The 27,828-nt window shown below is 43.6% G+C and overlaps 1 protein-coding gene across 1 annotated transcript in view; it reads left to right on the forward strand.

Annotated features, from left to right (window-relative positions):
* Window positions 1-27,828, forward strand: part of MCPH1 (microcephalin 1) — a 2,120,508-nt gene that overhangs the window by 1,145,021 nt on the left and 947,659 nt on the right. Inside the window, exon 12 of the mRNA XM_069606102.1 lies at window positions 23,019-23,096. Coding sequence (XP_069462203.1) covers window positions 23,019-23,096 — 78 coding nt within the window. The remainder of the gene's footprint in view (window positions 1-23,018; window positions 23,097-27,828) is intronic.

Here is a 27,828-nt window from a genome sequence, read left to right on the forward strand (position 1 = left end):
CCCCACTTGCACCTGTTACAGATGGCCTTAGGAATACCATTCCTCCAGAAGATGGTTCAAGGGCTTTTATTTTACAGAACTCAAATGAGATGAGGTTGTCTGTTGGTAAGCAATGGAAAGAGAACAGACTAAAAGACCTCTGTCATCTCCCGTGGGCTTCCCCCGTCCCTAGCCCAGGCGTCCCTATCCTCTTGGTTGACAAATAGGGATTGGTAACCCCTACTGACTAAAATACTAACTGGCGTGATGGCCTAAAGCGCAGAGCCTTATCTCACTCTCTCCCTCCACGTTTCTTCAACTCTCCAGGAATATCTGGGTTTTAAAATGGGATGTGGTGCCTTACTCAAATGCAATTTCTCTTCCTCTTTCATGCCAGTGTTCCTGTCCCTGATGGTCTCTCCTTCTCTTTCCCTTCTTCTACCATTTCACTCCCTCCTCCTCCCAACTCTACTTTCTCTTCCTCTCACTCCTTTTGTTCATCTGATGATCACAAGACTCTCTCCTATTCTTGCTCCCTCTCACTCTCCCCCTCTTATCTCTCCCTACTATTATCCCCTCTCGACTTCCCCACTTTACTATCCACTCCCCTCCCTATCTACAACTCTCTACCCCTTTGCTCTCCTCCACTCTTCACACTTGCATTCAGCACAATGTCACTCTCTCATCCATGTTTCTCACCCTCCCACACTGATTTTCCTACCCTTTCACTTGGCTTTACTCACTAATCTCACTCTGTTTCCAAGCACTCCCACTCACAAGTACCACTTTCTCTAACAAACCAATATGTTACCTTTTAACATGCTCTACCTCAATAGCCTCCATACTCTGATCTACCATCCTTCCTCTGTCTGGTTTCTTGGTCTGCCTCCTCCCTCCTCTACCTCACCCAAACAACTCACACTCCCCTTTTCCACTTTTCTCTTTTATACCGACTCTTGTGTGGTTTTGTCTCCTCCTCCCCCTTATGTTTGCTTTCATGCTCACCTAGTCCCCCGGGCTAATATCTGCCTAGCTTTTCCTCAGGGCCAGGTTACTCTGGTGTGAATCTACAAAATTCCACTCAAGTCCGACCCCCTTTATCAATGTGGGTCCACTGGCAATTAGTGATATCTGCACAGTTATCATTGCGATTTTCAGAGTTTGTTTTCTGCTGCTTTGGAGTGTCTCTGCAGCTGATGCCTAGTGCACGATGTTCTGCCAGCTCTGTATTTCTCGCTGCATCTCTTGTGAGTCGGGTTCTTCATCCTTTGCTACAAGCTTGTCTGGGCGGTGTAGTTCTAAAAGGGAAAAGTAAGAACACTGGCCAGCAAGGTGAATGGCTGGCACTGGGTGTTTGACAGTGATACTCCCCAACTGTAACCTGGTACATAAAGGGGGTGGCTGAGACTGGGACCCTCCGAACGCCCTCCTCTGGGGCAGAACTAGTTCTGGCAAATACCGGTAGGCCTTCTACCCTAGGTTAAAAGCGGTCCCTATACCCCTGGACACAGTCAGTTACTGACTCTGTCACATACCCTCTACAATTTTCTCCACTCTTTTCACACCTCCAAGCACCCCCTCCATGCCAGCTTGCTTACTTTCTGTAAAAAAAAACAAAAAAAAAGGTTCACCCTTAGATTCTTACTGTTTACAACTCCCTGCATGGGCTTGCATTGCTTACCAAGCCAACACAAACTCCCACATCTCCCCTCGACACACCCTGTGCTATGGTTCACTCCCTAATCTCTCTCTCTCTCTCTCTCTCTCCCCTGACAATTATGTGCCTCCTCCCAATCCCGCTCATTCTCCCTTCTCAGCCAGCATCACTGGAACTCCCTTTCAGTCCCATGTGAAAAACACTCCCACTATTCACTCCTCTGCATCTGCACTAAAGCTGCACCTCTTTAATCAAGAAGGATCACCCTCAACCTACTACCACATTACTCCACCTCCCATGCAGATGACATTCAGCTCATTTTCAGGCTACCCTCAGCCACCTCTTCTCCCTCTCTGATCTCTGTCTGTCCGCCATCCAGGAGTGGTGTGCCGCCAATGATCTCTGCCTTAATGCCTGTAAGACCGAGATTCTCCTCACCGGCACACCTGCTCCCTCCTTTCCTGTCACTCTCTGGCGGGCCTCCCTTGGCCCTCTTCTTCCTGCTCTCATCTGTGAGGCTAAAAACCTCGGGGTCATCTTCGACTCCACACACTCCTTCTCTCCTGACATCTCTAAGAAGTCACAGTACCAGCTGCACCTCCTCAGAGGTTTTCTTCCTTTCCTCTACTTTGCCCAAATACTCACTGTCTCCAGAGCTCTGGTTCTCTCTAGGCTGGACTATTGCAACAGCCTCTTTCTGAATCTGCCTGCTTCAACTCTCCGCCCTCTGAAAATCATCCAGAACAGGACTGCGAGACTTGTCCTTGGCCTCAAGCCCAGGGATCATATCTCTCCAGGACTGAAATCTCTGCACTGGCTCCCAGTGGCTGCGAGGATCAAGTTCAAAACCCTCTGCATTGTCCACAAGGCCATCTTGGACCTCGGGCCTCAATACCTTCAACTCTCTCTTCCTAAATATCTTCCTTCTCGAGCTCTTCGCTCATCCACCGCCAACTCCCTCAGGGTCAGTCGCTTCTCCAAGCAACAGGTTGGTGGTAGATCTCTTTCTTCGGCTGGGGCCTCCCTCTGGAACTGCCTCCCTGAAACTTGAGGAGAATCATCTCCGGTTCCGGAAGCACCTCAAAACCTTTCTCTTTGCTTCTGCTTTTTCTCCTCCTCTCTCCTGCTGACTGCCTCACTGAAACCGAAACTGCACTGGTTACCTGGCTACCTTCTGATCTTTCGGTAGGTCACTCTGTCCTTCTGACATTCTGGCATACAAGCATGGGACTTCATATTATTCTCTGTGGTCTAGAGTACTGGAAGGTGAATGGATACTTCCCTTAAGACCATGTCTTTGTCTTATTGGATCTTTTTCCTATAATAAAATCGCTATCCAGTCATTTTGACAAAAACAAAACAGAGAGATAAGTTTTAACGTGAACAATAATACCAAAAAAACCCCGAAAATATTTATTAAATATGTAGATGCTAGTGGGGTAGGGGTCAAATGGGTGGGATGGGGTTAAAATGTGGGAACCCCCTCCCATATCACTGTTACTGTTTTTGACATTTTAAATTGATATTTTAGCATTGCGGTTTTGAATAATTTTTCGACATTTTTTTTCGAATAAATGACTTTGCCCATTGTATGTATGTAACTTCGTCATATTAACATTCGACATTTTTTTTTCGACATTTTTGGTTTTCGATATTATTTTTTCGATATTATCACTATAAACCTTCTTCCTCACTTATCGTCCCGTTGGGATACCGCATTTAGCCTTCAGACGTTCTCCCTGCAGTTCCCAAGGTCCCCCTACCCAGGTGATCCTCCCTCACTTGTCTGCCCTCAGGGTTGGGATCCAAGAGCGATGGCCCTCCCCTGGTCCCTTGAGCAACGGATCCCCGGGGGCAACTTTTTCAGCACAGTCATCAAATCACTAAGCAGTGGGAAATTACCAGGTTGGATCCAGCATTGGGGCGATTATTTCCTAGTCCCCCTATGTTTTCATACCATAAATGTTCAGCATTAAGGAATTTGCTAGTTCAAGCAGACCACACCTCCTGTGTACTGAAATCTAAGACACATCTTGGGACTATCCCGTGTGGAAACTGTCAGCATTGTGTAAGTATTATCAGAGTTAATGTCATTTAACCATCTGTACACAGGGAAACGTATTTGGTTGTGACATTCAGCTACGCGCGATTCCATGAGCTTGATATATGGTGTGAAGTGTCCTTGTGGAATTTATTACATAGAAATGATCATTAGAAAAGTTAGGACTAGATGAACGAAACATAAATCTAAAACCTGTACTAAAAATAAAATGTCACCTTTCGCTCTTCATTTTTTGCAGGCTGGGAATACAATTGGGACCTGTTTTTTGGGAGAGGGAAAGTGATTGATGTTTAGTTTTCAAACCTGGATTGATTTGTCACTATGCTCTGATGTATGCTATATAAAGAACATCTTTGGACAGTGCGCGATTGTTCTACAATAATTAATGCGATTGATGTAAAAATATGGATGTGCAGGACACAATTCACAATCATAAGATGCTATATATACACTTCTCTATATCTAGGTTACTGCAATATACTTATTTAAATTTCTTGACTTGCCAATATGAGCATGTAGGACAACATCCACGATTATGTTTTGTGAATTACTGTACCGTTATATGAACATTTCAAGAACATGAATGGTAACTGTCTTGCATGTGTTTGAGCCATATTAACAGCATTAAGATTAGGCAAGGGTTTAGGATCTTTGTGTCAACTGGGTATGTCACCAGCAGTTTTATTGAATTTCATCTGAACTCATGCTTGCTATTTGATCGCAAATTTACAGCTAATTGGGTGAGGAGTGTGTACTTTTATCTTTACAACAAGGTTAGACTATTTAGGTTTTTATATTGACCGTGCATCCGGCGCCAATCACAAGATGGCAGACAGGACTTGTGTGTGTGTATATATATATATATATATATATATATATATATATATATATATATATATAGTAGAGGTCGCCAACCACAAGCACAAGATGGGGGCTAAGTTCACATTACACGTTAAGTTAAATTTAGGCTGACCACTTCCAAGTAGATTTGATTTGTAGGTAATTTGATGAGGAGTATATGATTTTATATTTACCACATGATCAGTGTATTAAGATTTTTACACAGACAGTGCATCCGGCAGCAATCACAAAATGGCGAATGGAACATTCATTTAATACACATCGGGTGTCAGCCACAAGATGGGGGCTGAGATCACTTGACATGTCGCGATACGGTAGAAAACCGTCTGGTCAGCTGACAAGTTAGTTTTCGTTAATATATGAGCATGGAGCCCATGGCTGGTTTTCCAGTTCATTGTCTCCATTGCTCGCAGTACATAATGAAGGTAAGATGTCTGTGTGGCCATAACGGGCTAGGGACCTCTGCTTACATAATCTGGGCACTATTGTACCCAGGTTTATTATTTTTAGAGCGATAATCTTACCTCTACTACTGGATCACAAATAATTATCTCTTTACTGAAAGATACATTATATGTTTGAGCAAGGTATGTAGAATTACATTGCTTTGATGTGAATTGGAGATGTGACATATTTAGAATCATGATTGGTGAGACATGTGTTATTGGGTTACAGGCTCACATTGCTAGTTGGGAAAGTGAAGGACCCAGGATTAACTCGGGTCAGTAACTGCATGTTGCATTTACATTTTGGTATAAAATTAGATTTAATACTGTAGTTCTAACTTTGCTTCATAATTATGATTTTAGGAAGCTATGTTCTTCCTCCCCTGAGGAAGGATCAGTGATTCAAAATGCGTTGGGAAGCATTAGGACAGACGAGACTTAACCAGAAGGATGGTCTGGAACAGTTCTTATATGTAAAGGAGAACATATTAGGAATCATTACTTTTTGAAATATAGGAGCTAGCTGTATAAACATTTATAGGAAATGTTGGGATATTCAGCATGAAATTTTGTTGAATTTTTGTTTAAATCCTGTTTGAACATGACTGATTTTTTTCAATGAAATATCAGTTGGCCGAGTTAAATTGTTGCTTTATCGATTGTTTATTAAATGTGTGAAACATGTACCTGACATTGTGTTTGGGCCCTTTTGCCCATGTGAGTGCTTTTGGATTATTCATTAGTTATTAATAAGCATTTGCTATTAGAAGAATACATTCATGAGAAACAAATTACACCCCACTTTACTGACGCGTTAACACCCGTCCGGCATGCCAGAGAGGGTGATAAGGCCATTAGCACCCCGGGTTTTCAAAGCGGTAACCTGGGGTCAGTGCTCCAGATAAGATTTTGAAGTGGGAGTATTTTACTCCATATTTTTAAAGTTGGGAGTGAAACGATTTTTTGGAGAGCATTCCCAATGGTAGTATTTTATAAGCGAGTAAAAATGATTAAACAGGAAAACGGAAATGTTTCTATTTCTTTTCACCTACTTAATCATGTACATTAAAAGATACATGTTTATTTCTTCCCATCAGGCAGGAAAAATAGTAATTTCTTCCTATTGTACTGCATGCACTACTGGTCCTAACATATCCATGGACCTGTTTGGATGAAAGCAGGGGCACATGGTTCTACATGTCTGTTCCTTGTTTTTGTTGGGAGTATTTTTACTGCCCATTTATTTTTTTAGGGAAGTATTTCCCTAGTTTTAGGGAGTAAAAGTGGCTGATACACCCCTTATATGTAGGGCTACCTGGGGTGTTATTTTCATTCATTGAACGGGACGTGGCTTGCATCTTGTTCAATGAATGAAAATACTGTCCCAAGATGGCCACCGTGGATATGTAAGGCAGGACTTCCACGGCAGCATCGGATCGGGAGCAGAAGTGCAGAGGTGGCAGAGGAGCTGTCGCCACCGCAGAAAACAGGTAAGTGGGGCGGGGGGTTGGAGTGGGTGGAGGAAACATAAACATTAAAAAATATTAAAGATATGGGAGGGTGAGGGAAAGCAACCTCCAGGTACCATGGAATGCGGCTGAGATTAGCGGTTTCAGCCCGCAATCCAAGGAACCTGATTGGCTGCTCCCCCGCCCTGGGAGCTTATGAGATTCAGGGGATATGGTACAGATACTTCAAGTTCTAAGCAAACATTATATCATTTGTCTCAAACTTGTTTATCTTGCCCAAAAGAATGAAGCACATAATGGCCTGTTATTTGAATTATATTGACATTATTAGGATACACATTAGTGTAATAATTGAATAAATATTCAAGTGAATCGTAATCCTCCGAGCCATGTCCCTTGGAAATAGGGATGCATCGGGATTGCTAACTGTACAGTTAATTACATTCTAAAATAGGCAGCATCTAATGTAAACAAATCCACTGCAACATAATTCAATTAAAATCAAATTTAATTTACACACTGATTTAAGGGTGAATATTCAAATTATCAGTGCAGTATTTTATCTCCAAATCAATCCATGGTTGTTTACTAGTTTCTGTATTTTTGGGTTTCAGGATACGTCTCAAATTAAACAGACTGTATTTAAAATACATACTAGAACGTTTACCAGTGTTTAAAAAGAGATTTAAACATATTTTAGGAGTTAATTTTATTCTATTCCAGGTGGATGTGAACACTGTTTTACCAATTAGAATGTTGCAGCACATTATCTGGGATTTGAAACTCTCATGTAATGTTGTGGCTCATTGTGACTGGCATTTTATGTGCTAATTTGTCAATATCACCTGGGGCACGGGAAGCAACCAATCGGGTTGCTCGGATCGCAGGCTGAAGCCCACAACGTCAGCATGTATTCTGAGCAGCCAGATGTCTGCTTCACCCGCCTGCCAGTTCGTAGTTTCCTGTTAGAGGGAGAAGAATTTGTGTCATCGGCATAGTTTGTGAAAGTTATGCCGAAGTCTTCTAGGTCTCTGAAAAGTGGGAGGGTAAAGAGGTTGTAAAGGGTGGGGGCTGTACAGGATCCTTGTGGTACTCCGCATTCAATCGGAGTTGGAGAAGCTGAGGCTTGGTCCGAAAAGACCTGCATAGCTCGGCCCTTCAAGAAGGAAGTGATCCAGGCGGTGGCCTCTTGGGAGAATTGGGCATTGTCCGCTAGATGTTTACATAAGATCTTGTGGTCAACCAAGTCAAAGGCAGCAGAGAGATCCAAGAATAGGAGGAGTGATGATTTACCTTTCTCCATGGCTTCTATTAGTTGGTTCTTGAGGTCTAGTAGGGCTGATTCAGTGCTGTGACGAGGGCGGAAACCAGATTGCCTTTTGCCTAATATGTTGTGGGTTTCCAGGTACGACTGTATCTGTATATAGGCAGCTCTGTCCAATATCTTTAGCAGAAATGGTACGGTACTGATTGGACGGTAGTTGTTAGGGGAATCTGGGTCTAAGGTAGGTTTCTTTAATAGTGTTTCGAACCCACGCTTCTTAAAGGGCTGATGGGACAGTGCTGTTGGCGAAGGAGGCATTTATGAAAGAGGTGACAAATGGGGCCAGGGCAGCTTCACAATCTTTAATTAGATTGGCTGGGCAAATGTCTCCTTTAAATAGCGAAGGTTTGATGCGTTTCATGATTAGTAAGACTTCAGGGATTGTTACTTTCCTGAATGAAAAGAGTGCAGGCTTGTTTGTGGAGTGTGGAGGGTCTTGGACCATCTGGAGGGTTGATGGCTCTGATGAGGGCGGAGTGGTCTTGGGCAGTTTGTCGTATTGAGTCTTGATTTTGTTTTGGAGAGTTGTGATTTTGTTTAACATGGCATGTTGGATGTTGTTGCACCATGTTTCGTTTTTTCCTGTAGGTTGTGTGGATGTGGGAGGGATGGACAGTTATTTGTAAATGGCGAATAACTCTTGATTGGGAGTTGGCTTTCTGGATTCTAGAATTGTATGTGACAGCTTTGGCATTGGCGATGGCATGTTTATATTGTTTGGCAATTGTGATATATGTGTGTCTTGTGATGGTAGAAGGGTTAGTTTGCCATGCAGTTAGTGCTGCTCTTTTAGCAGTGCGGGTGTCTGAGAGTTCTTGTGTGAACCAAGAGTTCACATGTAGAATGTGCTTGGCTTTTTTGCGTTCCAATGGGGCTATGGTGTCTAGTACCTTTTTCAGAGTGGTATTGTAGATCTCTACTAGTTCTGTAGGATCGTGGGAGTTTGGGTGGGCAAGCACCGAGGTGTCGTGGAGGGGGATAATTCTTTCTGCGGTGAGTAGTTTCTTGGATCTAGCCTTAGTGGCTGGTGCAGGTGAGCTTGGGTTGGCAGCTGTTTTGGAGGGTATGAAGAAGTGCAGTAGATGGTGATCGGTCCATGGGCATGGGGTATTGGAACTTATGTCTACTGCGCAGTTGTGATCCGCTATCCAATCCAATATATGACCTTTGATGTGGGTGGGGTCATTGACTAGCTGAGAGAATCCTAAGTCCAGGAGAGCTTTAGAGAGGGCAGAGCCTTTCTTGTCTTTGGGGTCTTTGTAGCCGAAGATAAGGTCGCCTAGAAGGATGGCTCTTGTATTTCCTTTAGGGTTAGCTCCTAATGTATGGATGATGTTGGATTAGAAGTCTGGTGTGGGGCCTGGGGGCCGATATACAGTGTGGAGTGTTATGGTGTTGTTTGGAGATGGGGATATTTGTACTGATAGCATGTCATAGTTGTCAGCTTCAGTAGTTTTTAGTTGTCTGGCGTTGAGGGATAAAAATTTACTGGAGGTTCTGTCTTGGCGTAGGATGATGTAGCCTGGTGGTAGGGTTTGCCAGACCAGAAGCTGCATGTAGCCAGGTCTCTGTAATGGCTAGGATGTCTAGGTTTAAGTTGGAGATGAGATCGTGGATCTCCATTGTGTGCGCTGAGATGGAGTGTGCATTAATGAATGCGCATTGGAGATGTGTTTTTCGATTTGTCACTAGTTTTGTTTTAGGAGGGATGCTGGTGAGAGTGGCGGTTTTACTATGTTTTTTTTTTTCTGTGGGAGGACCTTCGGTGATGGTGTATGCGGGGTTGACTTGTCAGGGTATGTTTTAGTGTTGGCTGAGAGGCAGTGTGATCAGGTGCCTACCCTTTGATTTCTCAGGTGGAGTGGCATAGTGTGGGTTTTCGTTTGTATGCTGTGGGAGGTACTGTGTAGCATGGGAGCTGGGCAAGTAGGTGTAGAACTCCTGGTTGATGAGCCTATGGATAGTGTTGGAAGGGCAGGTAAGGGTGATACATTGTGGGATAGCGGCAGAGTGTAGTTCCGCATGTGGACTGAGTCGGTTTGTATCACTCTTGTGGTAGGTGAGGCTATTTTAAGTGCTGGAAGGAAAAGCGTGGGCAGTATGCTGTGGGAGAGTGGGAGTTTGTGAGACATGTTGGCCGTGGGTGCTGTGGGATTAGATGAGTGTGGGCTGTTAGTCTGGCTATCAGCAATGGTTCAAGTTTAAGGCACTGCAATTTGGGCAACAGTCATTTCCGTGGGCGGCGCTGTTTGGAGAGAATGCAGTGGGCCAAATCGAGTATGCAAGGTATAGTTGAGGTGGGCGGTACTTTTTGAATAAAAAACAGAAAAGTGCTGGCATGGGAGGTGTTACACTGTTGGGAGGATAGATCAGAATAAGCGGCAGTGTTTGAAAAGCATATTCATTGGGAGAATTCCCTTTGTCAGACAAACATAGCTATGGGTTATACGAGTGGCTAGTTCAGAAAATGCATATAAGTGGCAATATAGGCAAGTAGGCACACTCTGTAACAGAGCGTTAGGCTAATTTGGGACATGCATAAGATGTGTAAATAGGTTATTACATAATAGATGATTGCTGTGATGCAGGATGAATGCAGGCAGTCTTCGTAATGCTAGTTAGGTTATAACTGTATAATTGAGGCAACGACAGTCTAATTACAAAGCACATGTAACTTTTAACAGTTAGACTCTTTCTGGCTAGCTCAGCTATGATAGACAAAAAGGAACATTACACAATGATATACCTGGGTAGGCTTAAATCTGAGTATGCACAGTCATGGCAAAAAATGAGCTCAATTCCGCTGAGATTTCCGCGGCAATGTGAGGGTTTAGTCTACGATCGAGTGCTACAGTAGATGTGGTGTCAATAATAGCGAGTGCAGAGACTTGGAGCGCGAGTTAGAAAGTCTGACTCTAATGAGAATCTTTAGGCTTACCTTGCCTTAAAGGAGGAGGACAGCATTCTAGGCCCTAGGTTATTTTCAGCTCGGACAGGTGATGCCCTTAGTGTAAGCCCTTGGTGCAGGAAGCCCGGCTCACGCCTTCTGGTCTGCCGTGTGTACAGAAATGGCAGTCGGGAGCCAATCCTCTGGAGACAAACGATGCTTAGCAACATGATGCTTAATCAAATGAGTGTGCCGCCATTGCAGGGATCTACTGCTCGTGGTCAATGGCTGCCGTTACAGCGTATCCTGCTGATTAGAGTTTGGATGCTGTTTTGTGCCACTCTTGGGTAGGTGGGGGCTGCTTCAGAGGGGGTGTTGTGGCTTACCCATGCAGCAAGCAAAGCGATCACGTCGTTGGGCTGCAGGCAGCAGCATATGGCGTCCATTGCAGCTTGTAGTCCTTTTGATACAGGAGGGCAGAAGGAGGCTCCTGCCTCTGGAGGAGGGGGCAGTGGAGTATAGTCCTGCCCCTTTTGAAACTGGTGTCTTGCAGGAACGTTCACGGTATCCCGAAGAAAATGCAAATTGTGTACTATGCCAGCCAAGAGTAGACGGATTGTTGCTGCTCTTGCAGCTCGGCAGTCAGTGCCTTCCCGGTTCCTGCTCAGAAAAATGACAAGGGACAAGACGAAGTCGGACGCTCCAGGGACTTGCAGAAACGTTCCCGGTATCCTGGAGAAAATGCCCACTTGCACCAGCAGTCACAGCCTTCCCGCTTCACGAATCCCGCTCAGCGTTCACTGAAATTGCTGCGGAACCGCTTCATTGCTCCGGACTGTGCGTGATCCGTAGACCAACGTTCTGCCAACATGTACATGATGATGGCTGCACATTTTCCCCAATGCAATTCCCAGCTCTAAGCACAAAGCTTGCTTTGAGATTTCCTATTGTCCAGGTCTGAGGGCTGGTGGTACATTATGGTTAATCATTATTTTTACACTCAGTCACCACTTGATGAAATTTATGATAAGCAACAGAATGATGATAATGAAGGTGTGCAAAGAACCCACATACTATCTACAATCTTAAAAAGAAAGCAAAGTAATCAGAAACTTAGAGTTATAAATGAATTGGACAGAAGCTAAACAGGAACTTTGGGTAATATCCCACTTTGGTGGCGAACCTCCCAAGTGAAGCAGACAAATGACGTAAGTGTTATGCAAGGATCAAGTGTCTACATGCATCGGATTACAAAAAAACCAATGTGCGTGCTTGTCGCAAAGAAAGAATGACATATTTAAGCAACAAGACCCAAGACGGCAGGTGGATAGGATGGTAATGTCTGGGGCACAAGTTACAGGCCTGAGCGCAGCAATGGCCTTAATGATGGGCCCCCCTGGTGCTGTTACCACCTGATCTAGCCCTGCCAGCGTGGGCCTCATTCATATTAGCACCCCAGGTTTGTAATCCGGAAACCAGGGGTGCTAGCAGCAATGCATTTTGTTTGAATGAACGGAACACCTCGCAGCATCCTGTTCATTCAAACCAAATAGTTACTCAAGATGGCCGCCGTAGATTTGGAAGGCTCTCTTCCATTTCCATGGTAGCCAGCAGGGACATTAAGCGGCAGCAGTGGTGGCAATTAACCTATCAGGTAAGTGGGATGGGGGCGGGGGAAAAGAACGCAGAACTCAGGAGAAGGGACGGGAGGCTTGGGGGAACATGGCGGGAGCCACAATTGGAGCAAACCTTGACTAATGTAACATCCTTCTCATAGACACTTATGCCAATAACATTAACAGACTACAGATTGCACAAAACAACGCCCTCAGAGCCGCCCTCGGCATCCCCAAGAGAGAGCACATCTCCCAGGCAAGAAAGGATGCCCATTGACTCCCAATCAGAGAAGGCATAACATTCAAAGCCTTGACCATCACACATAAGTGCCTTGCCAAGATCGCCCTAGCCTACCTAGTAGACAGAATACACCAGACTCCAGCCCACAGACCTAAACGTGACCAATACTCCCACCTACTCTCGGTCCCTGCATTCAACAGAGCTAAAGCTGGAAACACTAGCTTTGAAGTATTAGTCCCAATAGCCTGGAACGCACTACCTCTCAGCCTAAGAAGCGAAGACTCTCTTACAGTGTTCAGAAACCTGCTGCTAAAAACAAAGTTATTTAACTAACACCTTTTACAAATGTACTTTCTCCACCCTGTTCCACTGTAACCCCTGGAACTCTTCCTCAACACTGTCACTGAACATGTACCAACTTCGTCACTGCCTATGTATTACCTGTCCTACTGTACTAAGTAACTTGCTGTAACAACGCCACGATGCCGCTGGGCGCTTTATAAATTCAAATAAAATAAATGTCAAACCGTTGCTTCCTGTAAGCTAAAAGTCCCGTTCCTTATCATAGAGCCGTCCCTTCTCCCCACCCCCATCCATCTTCCCTTTCTCTGTCTTGTACGAATTTGTTTCGAATTTGAATACTCTGATACATTTCTAAAAACTCGTATGAATTGTGGAATTTTTAACATTCAGTGGTGACTTTTAGCTGTACAACTTTATTTTCGTTCACTTCTAATCTCTCTTTCATAAAACAGTCATTTTGTTGAATTTTAGATGTGTCATTCTCATCCGCATAACATGTTTAAAATGATACTGGATGGATTTTTCACTTGCCCAGTCATGAAAATGCAGACCCATCTTGCACCACAGCCTATCATAGCATCGATGCTTGTCGTATATAGCACATATTTTGTTTTTGCTTCTTTAAAAAATAACTAGGGTGATGAGACGAATATGTAGTGCTTAATAAAATATTCATGTTAGAGAAATGGGTAATTTGCTTAGCTGTATTTATTTATTTTTTATTTGTAAATCCCTATATCCTCTGATCCTCAGTTCACTCTCTGCTTTGAAATTCGGAAGAAGCTGTATGAATTTTCCAAAATCTCCATGACATCTTATGAACTGTTCCTGAAATTAAGTGCCAGGAGGTTTTGCAAACAAGATGTCGCAGATGTTTTGAAGCCGGAAGACTGAACTCTAACTAGTCTAACAGCTGATGTGCTTTGTGGTTTTCAAACCAAATACTTAAGTCGTTGGTAGGAAATTAACTCAGGCCTTATGTTGCCATTGCTTGCAATTTTAGGACACATGATAGATGATGAAGGTTCCAAATGTCGTGCAAACAAAGATACATTGATCCCATGTATTTTAATATATAATAGATGGCTTAAGCAGAGTTTTAAGTGCTATTACAAAGGTGGGGGGACCCCAAAGCACCATGAGCGGGGTGAGAAGAGAAAGATGTGGCCAATTTGTGTTTCCACATGATATCTGAGTATGGAACACGTGTCCTTGCCAGAGGTGAGCAAGCCACAGAATTCATGGGTAGAGCTGAGCCAGAGCCAAGCCACTGGGGGCCTAGCTTGGCTCAAAGAGACAAATGTGAGTCGCGCAAGCAAAAGAGGCCTATCTTGCCCTCTGGCTTTTGAGCCACAAACACAAAACCCATACCCATCATGCTACTTCCTCAACCCCTACAACAAAAATCAGTTAATTGCTATATTCTACTCAGCACCCCACAAAAAAACATATGCTTGATGTCCTGCCTCCCTGCCCCCATAACAGAAAACATATGCCTGGCATCCACATTTTCGAAGATGCGGCACAGTGATATTTCATTATTTGTCCAGGATCACACACATTCTGCAAGATGGGATTTGATCCAAGCCTGCGTTTTAGACACTTGGACATAATCTTTTCATTTGTAGCTGATATAAATGTGTATTAATGTGCAGTTTTAAGGACATTAAATAATGTTCTGTTACTTAAAGATGACTTAGTGCACAAATCACAATATCAACCAACCTGACAGATATATAAAACCTTACGTTCAACAAGGAGAATAATTATAGCTTCATTTTCAGCACCCTGAATGGAATGTATCAGAATTAAAAGTGATGTCTGCCTAAACAAGCCCCTGTGTTTGGCAACTGTATTTTCAAGACAGACACACAACAAAACTGCATGAAAAGGTCAGCTATTTGTAGTCATTGTTTCACACAGACCTGGAGCTGGTTATTGTGCACAGCTTCCGCTGGGTTTAAACCTGTGGGGAGTGATCCCCAGTCTTACAGAAGGCACACATCGGGGCAACAGGCAGCACCCACATGTCCTGGATGGTGGGAGATTGAGGATAAAAACTAAAGGGCCATGTGGCAGGTGGGAAGGTAATGTCTAGGCAAGTAGCTCCATTGCCCAAGATCAGTTTAACCTCCCACTGCCTCATTCACAAACTGTGTAGTATGCAGCAACCCCAATGGCCATTTCCCTTATTCCGTGGTTTCAAGAACAGTAAAATACATTTTCTTGGCAGGATCCGTGTACAGAAAAAGAAAATGCACCACACAAGGCCTCCTGCCAACCAAACAGTGTAGTACATCATCTATTTCACGTTTCCGTAAGGAGAGAAACATGGCTCGTCAGTGGCCGAACATTGAGTAGGTTACGTAACACTTCAGCAACTGGTGTACACATTAATGATGAATATTTTGATTGCCTTTCGAGTAAATACTGTAGTTTAATATGCTGTATGTGCGTGGCATTTTATGTAGTACACATTTAACACAATCACTTCCAATTGATCCTAAGTGTTGCAGCCAGCGGAACTGACCCATTTGGAAAGCGATTTGCCCAGGATTGCATAATTTGGTCAAACTTGGAAGCCAGGTCTTGCATTTGCGCAGTGTGCAATTTTGCAGGTTTTAGAGCACCCCTGCTCCCATTGCATCTTTAGCTTTGCAACATAATGCGACTCCTGGCAAGAGATAAACAAAGTACTCTGTGCAAGTAGATGATTGGATGCCGTTCTTTGAACTGTCGCTTTCATTTACTCTGTGAATGTAAAGGAGGATGAGGTGATGCTTGTCGCCAGCTGAGCTCTTGTTCCACACGGGCACACAAGCTTTGCCAGAAACCAGCCTCAAGGCGGCTCTGGCTCCCCCACCTCAAGTCCTTGCACGTTATCTATCCAGATATTTTCTGATTGCAAAATGGCTGTGTATGCATGTGCCTGCAAAAAAGTGAGTAGACTTGTGCATAGTTGAACTGCTGCTTAACACTTCCAAGCTGAAAAAATGTCCCAGGTTTCTAGTGGAGTCCCCGCCTTATGCACTCCTACATTCTGCCAGATAAGCGAGTTGCCCAGGATGACAGTGTGGTCATGGGGAAGCTGGAATTTGCAAGAGGGCCAGTGTTGTTCAGTTCAGCATTTTTTAAAGCATTGGTGTGTTTGTGTAATCTGAGTTGATGTGGGCCTCTCTGGCTGCAAGCTTGATACCTAATCCTGCAGCATGGCAGAACTGCTGGATTGATTATAAAGGATGAACTTTGGCCCAGATTGCCAAGGGTTGATCTCAGAACCAAGTGGGGGCTGGTCTTGGGCAGCTTTTAGTGGCATTGCCGGTGCACAGCCGTCTTGCCTCCATGCCTTGGAACATCACCACAGCAGTTCTGGCTGAAGAGAGGTTTACAATTTCCCTGAGATACTTCTACTGACTCAGGAGGTCCAATATAGCGATACGCATTGCTATGTGGGGTGGGCACGGTCGGTAATGTCCCACCAGCCTGAGCGAGGTGGATTCGAACGCAGCGATATCCTTTGCAGGGGATCAGGGACGTTATCGGCCCTGTCCACTCCACATTGTGGTGTTTATTGATATTAGCACCCTAGAATTAAATCCCGGTCGCTACGTTTATTTAAGCGAAATTACATTCATGACTTTAACGCAGCCCCAATTCCCCTTCAATAAAAGAAAACTGCAAACCTAGATGGCTGTGATGGAAAATAGTAAAGCGACTGCGGCCATTTTCTATTTCCATGGCAGCCACCAGGAAGGAGTACAGCTGCAGCAGCAAGTGTGGGTAAGTGGGGCGAGGGAGCAGGGGTGCTGCGGGATTCTATGGGGGCGTTTGGGTTGCCCTTTGGTGGGTCGGTGAGGGGACTAGAAGCCTGGGGCACCCGGGTTGAAACAACAATGACAGGTACCCGTGAGAGACGTGCTGGTGGCAGAGAGAATGTGGGCGTGTCCTCAGCTGCCTGACGGGCCAGATGCTCACCTATAGGTGCTAATATTTGCTCCTTCTGTCCAGAGACCACTGTTGACCTTTGAAGATTTGATTAGTGGGTGCATTAAATAATTGCAGGACACACACATGCATTGGGTGTTTTTATGTATTTATTTTTTTATTTACTTGTTTTAGAGCCAATTAAGGCTTTTACAAGACGTTGAAGGTGATGAAAAAGGCGAAATTAAGTTTTAAGATTTCCGCAGAAAGTTCTGTTTTTGATTTAGATGTTACTTGTCATCACTTGTTTCTAGATCTGCGATTTTGTCCATAGCCAATTTTATAATTTTTTGACCGCTGCGATTGTCCATTTGATATCGCCTGACAAAAGGCGGGTCCACCAGAGGTCCTTCTCCCGAAAATCACTGTCCAGGAACAGTGGCGACAGATAAGACTGTCTGAGAATGAACGTTGCTGGGCATTCCATCATTAAGTGGTGTATAGTTTCCGGTTGTTTGCTGTCTGGGCATAGTCTGCATACGTTTGTTGCCACTTGGGAGCGAATTTTCAAAATTTCCCCTGTGGGTAAAAGATTGAGACGTGGCCTGAGGAAGGTGCTTCTCAGGGTCTTATTCGTGAATTTTTTTTACATATTCCGCAACTTCTTTTCTTTTGCAAACTATGAGAGGAAGATGCGCCAGAAGTTTATTTGAGGCCGCCTGATCGAGGGTTTTGATCCAATCTAAATCCTCCATCTTTGCCTTAATCCTCAGAGGATTAGCCATCAGCTCTTCTTCTGTGCACGTTATTGAAACCAACAGGGCTCTATTTCTGTCACACCAGGCAGTTAGTTGAGGGCAGGTCCCTTTTATGGCTTCGATTAGGATCACGTCGTCCACGTACATTAAGTACAGGATCTCCGATGAGCCAATTTTAGGGGGAAAAGCCCAAACTTGCTGCGCCAAGTCCTTATAGTCTCCCAGAAAGGCTGTGAAAAGTGCAGGAGCCAGAGGGCAGCCCTGTTTTACCCCTCTGAAAGATGGAATCTCTGCAGATAACAGACCATTCTGACTCAAACGGACTCACATAGTGGTTCCTGTATGGAGAGCTCTAATAGGTGCCAAGATGGATATTGGGCAATTCCAACCCACTAATTTCTCCCATAGCTTTTGGCGGTCGATCCGATCGAAAGCTTGAGTTAGATCCTCAAAAGCGAGGTAAACTCGCGGGCCGCCCATTCGAACTTTGCTTTTCAAGATGTTTAGAGACATAATGTTGGCCGATGTATTGGTGTTTTTCAAAAAAACAGTTTGGAGCGGGTCCGCGCTGGCTGACGATTTGGCCCATTGTTGGATTTTTCCAAGCTGCAACGACGCAAAGACCTTGCCAATGATATCCAAAAGGGCTATTGGCCGATAGTTAGGTGGATCTTCTCTCAAGCCTTTTTTAAAAATGGGCACCCCTACCACCGTTTTCCATGACGAGGGAATAGTTTTGAGTTCAATACAGCGTGCAAAAATGTCAGTAATTATCAATGCCCATTCCTCTGGATATTGCTTCAGGTCAAAGTTGGTAAGGCCGTCAGGGCCCGGTGCTCTCGAGACTTTTAGCTTACGGATTTTCCTCAGGATATCTTCCTTATCTGTTACGTCTTCCCAGGGATGCGCAGAGAACTCGTTGGACAAGGTCACAGCATTTGAGATTTGAGCAAATAGATTCTTAAAGTGAAGCACCCACTTCTCTTCACTTACAGTGTTGATTAAAGTTTTGTTCGTTTGAGGGCCAGAGTACCTTACTAGCGACCAAAATTCCTTTGGTTTTTTTGTGCAATGATCTGAAGCATACATTCTGCATCTTGTTGGTACAAGGTGATTCTATGAAATTTTAGCCAGGAGGAGTAGAGCTTTTGTTCGGTCACATATTGGGACCACATCTCCGGTGTATTCGATTTCAAAGTACATCTTCTGAGTTGTCTTAACTTGCGACAACGTTCAACCTGGTCGGTGTTGTAGACATGTTGGCCTTTTCCTTGCCCAGATTTAGTTGGCATGCAATGTTTCATAAGTAGAGGTTGGTAGTCTACGGTTGACTCATTGCCACTGTCTATATTGGTCTTAAACTGCTGTTTGTATTTTTTTGCCAAAATGATGATAGAAGCGGAAGATAGCTTAAGCCGTGTTTGTTGGCAGTTGGATTCAATTTCGCTCTTCCACTCAGGGTTTTGGCTACGCCAAGCAGACCAGGTTATAGACAGCAAATTATGGTCACTTTGTACCGTCCTTGCACTTCAAAAGAGTCCAGTCTATGGTTCTGTGGTTAGCCGATGGAGTAACATGTGAGTGGTGGTTTTGGCTATCTCAGTGGCACGAAAAGGTAAGAACTATTTTGGTATTTCATGGTGAGGGCTTAAAAGCGTTGGTGTGTGGATCTTTAGCCCTTTTGTACAATCATGTTTATTCATTTCTCTGTCATCCATGTACATGTCACCACAATAGTCTTGAGCTACAAACATTACTGTCCGATTTTCAGCAGTAGGGTATTTTGGGTAAAGAGCTCATCACTTCATTTTTACAAGTTGGCTTATAACTGTTGTGCATGCAGGTAAATGTGCATGTCAAAACAGGCGGACAGTTATTCCTGCAACAGCTGTCTAAGTGCAATCGCCATTGAAGGACCCATGCATCCTTGCAGTTCACGTGATGGCCCCACAAAAGCATAAGCAAGTGATGCCCCTGTGGCATCTCTACTATTCAAACACTAAAGGTAGGCTGCCTATAGTCTGTGAGCATGCAGAATACCATTCTTAAGAGGCCACAGCCGCGAGTATCACAGTATAAAATCTAGTAGCAAGCCCGTGACCTGGAGACAGCGCATCTGTCAATGTCCCAAAGAGCTTTGTGACAGCGTCATACCTCTAACTTCATCCTAAGGCCAGGAGGGGTCGCTGTAACCCCCAAAACCAGACGACCAGTGAAATCTAGCTAGAGCCGTGATCTACCTAGATGCAGTGGAAGATGGCAGCTGTAGAGTCACCATCCCACTTCAAACATGCTGCCCTGATTTATGTGATGTGGCCCCAGACTCTGAAGGCAGAGTTACACCTGTGCTGAATGGCCACTATGTCATCCCCACTTCCTATGTACAGATGCCATAAAGTAATGCAGCAGCTTCAGCGCCAAGAACCTGGGCAGTGGCGGTGTCACAGAAGACCCAGGCGTTCATTATGCATTAAAATTGATTACTTTCAAGAACTCTATGATTGAAGACAAGCACCTGTGGGGCCACGTATGTTAGAGAGGGCATAGGTGGGATGAGATGGCCCACTGAAACGCTCTCTAACATCCGGTGTCACCAGTCAACGGCAAGAAGGGTAGTAGACTCATGAGCTGGGATCCCACACACTTCTACCACAATTGTAACAGAGTTCCAAGGTCCAGGAAGAGCTGGGGTCAGCAGGACCAAAGCACAGTGAAAGTGGTTAGGAATAGGGGAGCCGAGCTGGGAGATTGATGCAGGACAACACAGAACTAATAAGTGAACAGGGCGTTTGGCGGACACAAACATGACCACTGGGTCTCTTAGCTTCTTGGAGACTTGTAGACTTTGTCTGTTGGCAATAGAGATAAAGAGCTAAAGAGGCGGCTTACCCAATTATATAGCCCCACATAGATAATAGCATCATGGTGGTCCCATCAGAGGTAACTAGAGAAGGGACAGCAATTGGGAGGGCCAAACGAAAGCAACGTTAGATGTGGTGGAAGCTGTGAGAGAATGTTGGTGGAAAGCAGGAGGCCACCAAGGATGGAGGCGCCAAAGAGCAGAGAAATGCAAGAGAAGTTATGCAATTCAAAGTTGCCGTCACAGAAGGGGACAGGATTGCTTGTGCAACCACTAGGTAGGAAAAATCCTGAAGCAAATGGCCATATTTCTGTGAAACAAGCTAAAAAAAGTCCAATGCTTGCCCATCCCCCGCCCCACCTCCTTTTTGAATCCTGGCAAATGCTACTCGGCTTGATATTCATTCCCTTATGGGTAAGAAGGGCACTATATGCCTTAAAAGTGGGATGTGCACTCTATCCCTGAAAAGGAACTGGGGCACTATAACCCTGGATCATGAAGAAGTGTACCAGGCACTACGCTCCTGGCGTGGATTGCAAATAGTCAGCTGGGCACTAGAACCCTGTGAAGAGTTCCTATGGTAAGGAAGTGGCTGGGTGCTATAATCTCTGTGACTTTAACCCGAGACAAGCCGTTGGTTGCTGCCTCCCAGGGGCTGAGAAAACCTGGGGAAGACCAAATCCCCACAAGATTATGAATCATGACAGTTTAGTATTGACCCATTCTGACCCTGTTGATCTAAGCCAGTCACAATGAGGTAATTCCAGTGCTATTGTACATAAACCCATAATCCTTGTAGGCACTTGTCACAACCACTTTCCCGTTTGTGAATAAATTAAGTTTGAACCTTTGCTTTTTGAGTTACGTCCACCCCACTAATCAGCAAGAAACATAGAGGGGCAGCATACCGATCCAATTCACCAAAAACGCAGGACCCTAAAAACTGCTAGATGTTGACCTTGCTGGGCGTTGCTATCAAGGCACTAGCGAAAATTGTATCAGAGGAATTCAAAGATTGAACAAAAATAGGTGTATCTATGATTGTGGCACTTGTGGGTAGGTGTGAGATGCACAAACTAGAAACGTTATTGATGTTTTGTGGACCTATCCAAGGTGTTCAATTGCACCAATCGAAATCTTTTGTCGAATCATTTTGCCAATTCTCCATTTCCTCACGTGCATTTCAGTGTCTTCATACTCTGCGGCCTATGTAAAGGTCTCCATTGGCTCCAATGGGAAATGGGAATGCTCAATTAAAACCAATAGAAATGTGCAACGGGATTCACCCCAACATTTAAAATCTACGTTATAAATGTGCCTACCATCACTACAAACAGTCCTCCTAAATTGGGCAGTCAAGGCCTTAACTTGAAGGCTTATGCAGGTGACACAGTCTAAATGACTAAATTTGTTTGGGGTTGCAAAGTTCTTTCTGGGCCCTTTCTGAATGCTGTGCATTGTAATGACTTGAACATAAGCCAGCACAAAGCTAAACTCTCCAAGTGGATAAAGAATTCTTGACTAAGAACAGTCCTTTACTTACGTTATCGAGGCATCTGATTAGAATCTAATTTGTCATGGGCTGAGACCAGCAATGAACCATATGCAAATTAAGGGGGAGATGGTGCCATGCACTGTGTGTAGCGCTGATGCTGTACCTGCTTCCCTCTCTGAGGGGGTGCTATGCAATGTTAGAATTGTGCCTATGGGACGGGGCTATGAAACCGGTGGAGCGCTTTTCTGGGTGGATTTGGAAACCTCTGTTGATTCTCAAGGGATCTGCCTCGGCCGAGACATTCAGGCTTGATGCGGCATTGTTCTCAACACCTGCAAACCCCAGCAACAGACTGATGATGTTATGCTCTGGCCATTCTGATTCGTTGTTCTTCCTTCTCCTTTCTCTCTTTCCAAGAACTTTAGAGCTCACTCCAAAGCAGATGCCGAGAATGGGGACTGCCATGGATCACTCTGAAGAGAGGGTAGTCTGTCTCTCAAGTTAAACTTGTAATCCGGAGTAGTGGCTCTAATAGGGTGCATGTTGACATTTTGAGGTAAAACAAACCTAAAAATATTAAGTTAAACTGCCGAAGGTCATGCAGGCCGACATGTGTGAAGTTTTGGTGTGACTTCTTGGACTTCTGGCAAAGGGCATGGGTGCATGAAGCAGATGCAAGGTGCAGATCACGGAGCTGAAGGCTAGAAGCAGTGGCACGTGCTCTTTGTGAGTGTAGTGCAATGAGTGCTAAGCTAAGGGATTTAACTTGACTTCCTTGCACACAGTTTGTCATCATGGTAAAAAGCACCCGTTTGGCCTTATAGATGTGAGAAGCGATATTCCAGTTGTGTTTGCATCATAGTACATTTTTTTTTCGCTCCTTTCAGAATGCTGGAAGGGTAATCTTTGGCGGATGGTACTGGTCGGGAAATGGTATTAATGAAACCGTACTACGTTCGCTTGTACTAAATGCATCTATGTGTTTCTTTCTACTGGTTGTATTGTTTAGTTTAACCTTTTATCAGTCAATGACGAGTGTCTTTTTAATAAATCTGACCATTCTAGTATATTGGACCTGAACGCTAGAAACCCCGTTGCAGAACTGGACCAATGTGTGTGTTTGTTCCCCCTTCCAGGTGCTCTGGTCTCTGGAACATGGACGCTGGGCCCCCGAGGAGCCGTATGAGCTTTCGCAAGCCTTTCCCGCTGCTCCCGTAAGTCTCCCAGAATGTGTGTATGTCGCTCCTAGTCAATGGCAGGGCTGTTTTCCATTGGCACGCTGCGCGGCAGCTATCGAAGGCCAAACAATTGTTTTCATTGAGAAAAAAGACTGTTTCCGTCTGCGTAATTACAAATGCGAGTGCACACGTTTTCCGACGGAATTCGTTTGCTAGATTTTTCAGCAGGCACCTGTCCTTCCAAGATCCCTTTGTTAAACGTGTTGTCTGCGTATTTAACTTCCTTTTTGTAACTGTTCCCCTCCGTAGTGTATGCAGATGTGTACTGGGGCAAACTAAGTGCTGTTAATGGACTAAATATACTGGGGTAACCCTGGGGACAACGGGGGTAGCGAGGGTCAGTGGTGTGGGCGGGGCTAAGTGTCGAATGATGTGCGGGTTCTGAATATAGGATGTAATGCAAATGTCTGTGTCATTTGGGAAAATAATGACCACCAATTCATCAAGCATGTCTGTGCTAGTAATTTTTTTAAATTATGTATTTATTGGGTTTTTAGTTTAACAATGAAAGAGAAACTGTTTACACAATCCTCATCACTAAAACAGTTACTCAATTGTCAATGAGACAATCTTCACTTCAGTCCATTTACTTTCTCAATCACTCTGCCACTGTTGGCACCTTGTGAAATAACTTGGTCCTTCTCTTTCATGAGCTTATCTAGTAAAATGATGGCTGCCTTGTTCCTGCCTTGGATGAAGTACAACCACCAATCATCCATATCATATGATTGGAATTCCATCGGATATGTATGCTGCCTTTTCATCCTTATACTAGCCACCCCAATGCAGTCCAAAAGAACATGTTGTGTTGTTTCGGATTCCGTTACGTTATTACAAAATCGACAGGAACCGTTCTCAACGCATCGCTTTCCTGTAGTAAACCTGTATGTGTTAGTCAGATATACTCCCAATCTTATTTTCATCAGTCTTTCCCTAATATGCTTGCATAGGATTGCTCTAAGTACACTGGTAGGGACCCCCTCTTACGATGGTCTATTGCAGCAGGCTTTTGCGATTTATATAGTAATCATAGTTCTCGTGTTAATATCCAATCTTGAGTTTTTTCCCTGTTTTAGTTTTTTCTGGATTGTTTATTAGTTCATTTTCTGAGGAGCCAAGTTTGCTAGTTATTCTATCAACTTCTTTTTCCAGAGGGTCAGCAAATCTGCACTTTTACCAGGTTCACACTTTGCTAGAAATTGATAGCCTGATATTGGTTGTGGCAAAATTACTTTTCTTAGTAGGGCCATCGATTTACATCTTATGACAGAGTAGAGCGATTGCAGTCCCAATTCAGCTCTTATTGCCGCCATAGGTGTACATCTTGGGAGATTTAGTAGTCGCTTCCAAAACGGACTTTCCAGTTTAGTCCAAATTCGCCAGGGTACATTCAAGGCTGCCTCAACTCCATAGGTTAAGGCTGGCATTACTTTAAGGACTGAAAATGATCTTACTGGTAGTATAGAAAACCTTCTGTATCGTCAGTTCAAAATTGCCACTTAGGTACTTAATCTTTTCGCTTTCATGAACAGTTCTAGCTCCCAGTTGCTTTCAGCAATAGACTGGGTAAATATGATCCCCAGATATGCTATTTCTTTGACTTTTTCCAGTTTTTCATCACTTATTTTCCAATTGAATCTTTTCTCTTTCAGCTTTTTATTTCCACCAATCGAGACAACTTTGGATTTACTGATGTTTATTTCCAGGTCATTTGACTTCATATAGGCATTTAGATCAGTCAGCATATGCTGTAGTCCAATTTGTGTACGATCTGTTAGTACTATGTCATCAGCATAGCATATGATGGGAATTTTCACGTTATTCAGCTTCGGTGGAAATTTCCATGTGTTTCTAAAGCTATCTGGGAGATCAGCTATGTAGAGCTTAAAAAGCGTTGCCTCTAAGGGCAGCCCTGTTTAACTCCTTTTTGTCTTAATTTCTGTTGAGAGAAGACCTTTGTTGTTTATCCTAATTTTCGTTCAGTTCTTGCCATGAAGGGCCATTATTGGCTATAAGATCTCACTTTGACAGTTCCAGGCTGTACATTTTTACCCTACTTACACCATCAAAAGCCTGTCGCAAGCCTATGAAAGCCAGATGTAAATTCTCTTTGGCTTTCATTGAATGGAGTTTCAACAGAGAGAGAATAAACAGGTTCAGCTCTGTGCCTGTTTGTTTTGTGAACCCTGTCTTTTGGGCATCAATGATGTTGTTTTGTTCAGCCCACTGGCTTAATTGTCTTTGAGGTCACTTGCAAACAGCTTTCCAATTGTGTCCAGGAGGGCTATAGGCCAGTCATTACCGGGATCACTTTCTCAAGCCCTTTTTGAAAATTGGAACAGTGATACTAGTCCAAGAATCCGGTATTTTCTTATGAGTTTTGATGTTAGTATTTATTTTACTAATCAGGTATTCCATATCACCAAGTCTTTTTTTAAATAGATATTTGAAATCCCATCAGGACCAGCAGCCGAAGAAGTGGATAATTTCGATATTCTCAGCCTGATTTCTTCTTAGTCTGTTAGCACATCCCACGTGGCTAGGCTTTGGGGTAATTCCTCTCTTTTACACACTTCATTGCTCCCAAATACTTTTTAGTAGTGTATTGCCCATGCAGGCTCGTAACTCCACACTGCAGTTGGCTTTGTTGATTGAGGGTTAAATTATGAATCCCTGGTATTTGATTTAGATAACACCCGTAACATTAGCTCTCCTTGTTCTTGATCTCTCATTTTCTTAAACCCATTCAACCAGTTCTTGTATGCTTGTTTTTGAATTTTTATTAACTGCATTTGGTCATTAGGATCTTCACTCTTTTTAGATTTATTTGGCGTCCCACCTTTTTTCTTTTAGCCACTACATCTTCACTATAACGATGTTTGGGCTCTAGAAGTGGATTTTTCAGCCCTGTGTTTTTACATTTATAGTCCATCAATAGTGGTATGTAGGAAAGGGTACCCTTTTCATTTTGTAAGGTAAATTTCTCATGCAGTTCCAGGATATCGTTTCTCCTTAGTCATAGGCGATTGGCCCCTTGATTGATTGGCAACTCGTTCAATATCACATTTGCACATTCGTCTTTAAGGCCATCATGCCATGTGAGTATCAAGATATTATGATCACTACATGCTTCATTCAAGATTTCAAAATGAGCCACAAGTTGTAAATGATCTTTTTTAATCCATATATAGTCAATCGTGGACTTTAACATACCAGTTGACCATTTGTGTTTTCCAAGTATGTCTCCGTCCACCTGTCCATTGAGCATAAACATGTCAAACTCTGACATAATTTGAAGCCGTTGGGCTATGTGAGAGTTACCTATGATTTTTGATTCATGGTCCGGCCGACCCATTATGTCAATGCATTTAATATTCAGATCGCCAACTATTATTAGATTTAGGAGGGGATTTTTTCCTAATTCGTTTTTTATTTTTGTTGCCATCATCTTTATTAGCTTCCCAGTCTTTTCATGCGCATGATTCCAGTAAATATTTACAATCAGTTGTCGCTGGATTTCTCTGCCCTCACTTTCCTTTTTCAATTAATGCCCATTGGCCCAAGTTCATCAGATTGCCATTCTCAATAATCTGAATATTTACTCCTTGACCTATATGAGCAATATGACCAGTGAGCAATAGTAACTCTCCATCCGGTGTGCCATTTCGCCTTTTTCGTGCTATATTCATTAAAAGCTCAAAGTTTGGACAGACGGATTGATCTTGTGCCCAGGTCTCTTGTAGGCAGATGATTGTGGCATCCTCTAGTTCCTTATCTGTCTCGTTAAAGAGATGCTTAACACCTCTGGTGTTCCAAGATAATAGAAGGTCCCGCACCTCTGTTACGTTCTTTTTTGGCTAATGATGTTTATGAGCATAAAATGCACTTGCAATCCAAGCCCAGTTTTCCTGTCGACTGTGATGTTGTTTATGATCAGAAGTTCTATTATGGCCTAAAGGTTCTGTTAAGGTGTTTTCAAAGGTGACCTTTATGTTTTCTCTTTGCGTTTGCTCCTTTTTATTTGGTATTTTATGAGCATTGGCAACACTTTCCTTTAGTTGTTCCTCAGATGGTCTAGCACAACAATCTTCGTCCTCGTAGCTGAATTTTAGAAACGTATCAGTGGAGTCTAGCAGGATTTTTTTGACTTTTGATGAGTTCATATGAAAATTACTCGATCCACTCTGACTTCGTCCACATATTCCACCACTACTATGTTGTCAGTTTCAATGTTTCGTAGTGAACGAATCTCGTGTAACAGATGCAAAACATTCTTTCTGTTTATATTTGTCGCATTCTGCTCCTTCAAAATATTCTTTAGTTTGATTTTTTGTTTGTCATTACCTCTTTGCGTCACACCTTTCTCCTCCTTTTTTGTCTTAGTTGCTTTTCCTTGCTGACTTGCAGGTTTCTTTGGGTTCCAATTCATTTCTGAGGAGTTTTTCCGCTTTATCTTTGTATATTGCTGTTGTCTGGGAGCCTCAACTCCATATTTTTGACATTTATCTTCCATAGACATGAAGGGGTCATCACTTAATCTACCTTCAAAAGCAATATCTTCATCAGAGAGGCCCTCCTCAGAATCAGAGTTATGAGTGATATTATTTATATCTTCCGTATCTGTCCTGCTTGTTTGGTACCTTACTGCCAGCTGTCTTTACATCATGACTTTGTTCAATATAAAAGGGAAGCATCATCAATTAAATCA

This window comes from Ambystoma mexicanum, chromosome 4p, assembly GCF_040938575.1.
Source record: "Ambystoma mexicanum isolate Mex_15411 chromosome 4p, UKY_AmexF1_1, whole genome shotgun sequence".
Lineage (NCBI taxonomy): Eukaryota > Metazoa > Chordata > Amphibia > Caudata > Ambystomatidae > Ambystoma > Ambystoma mexicanum.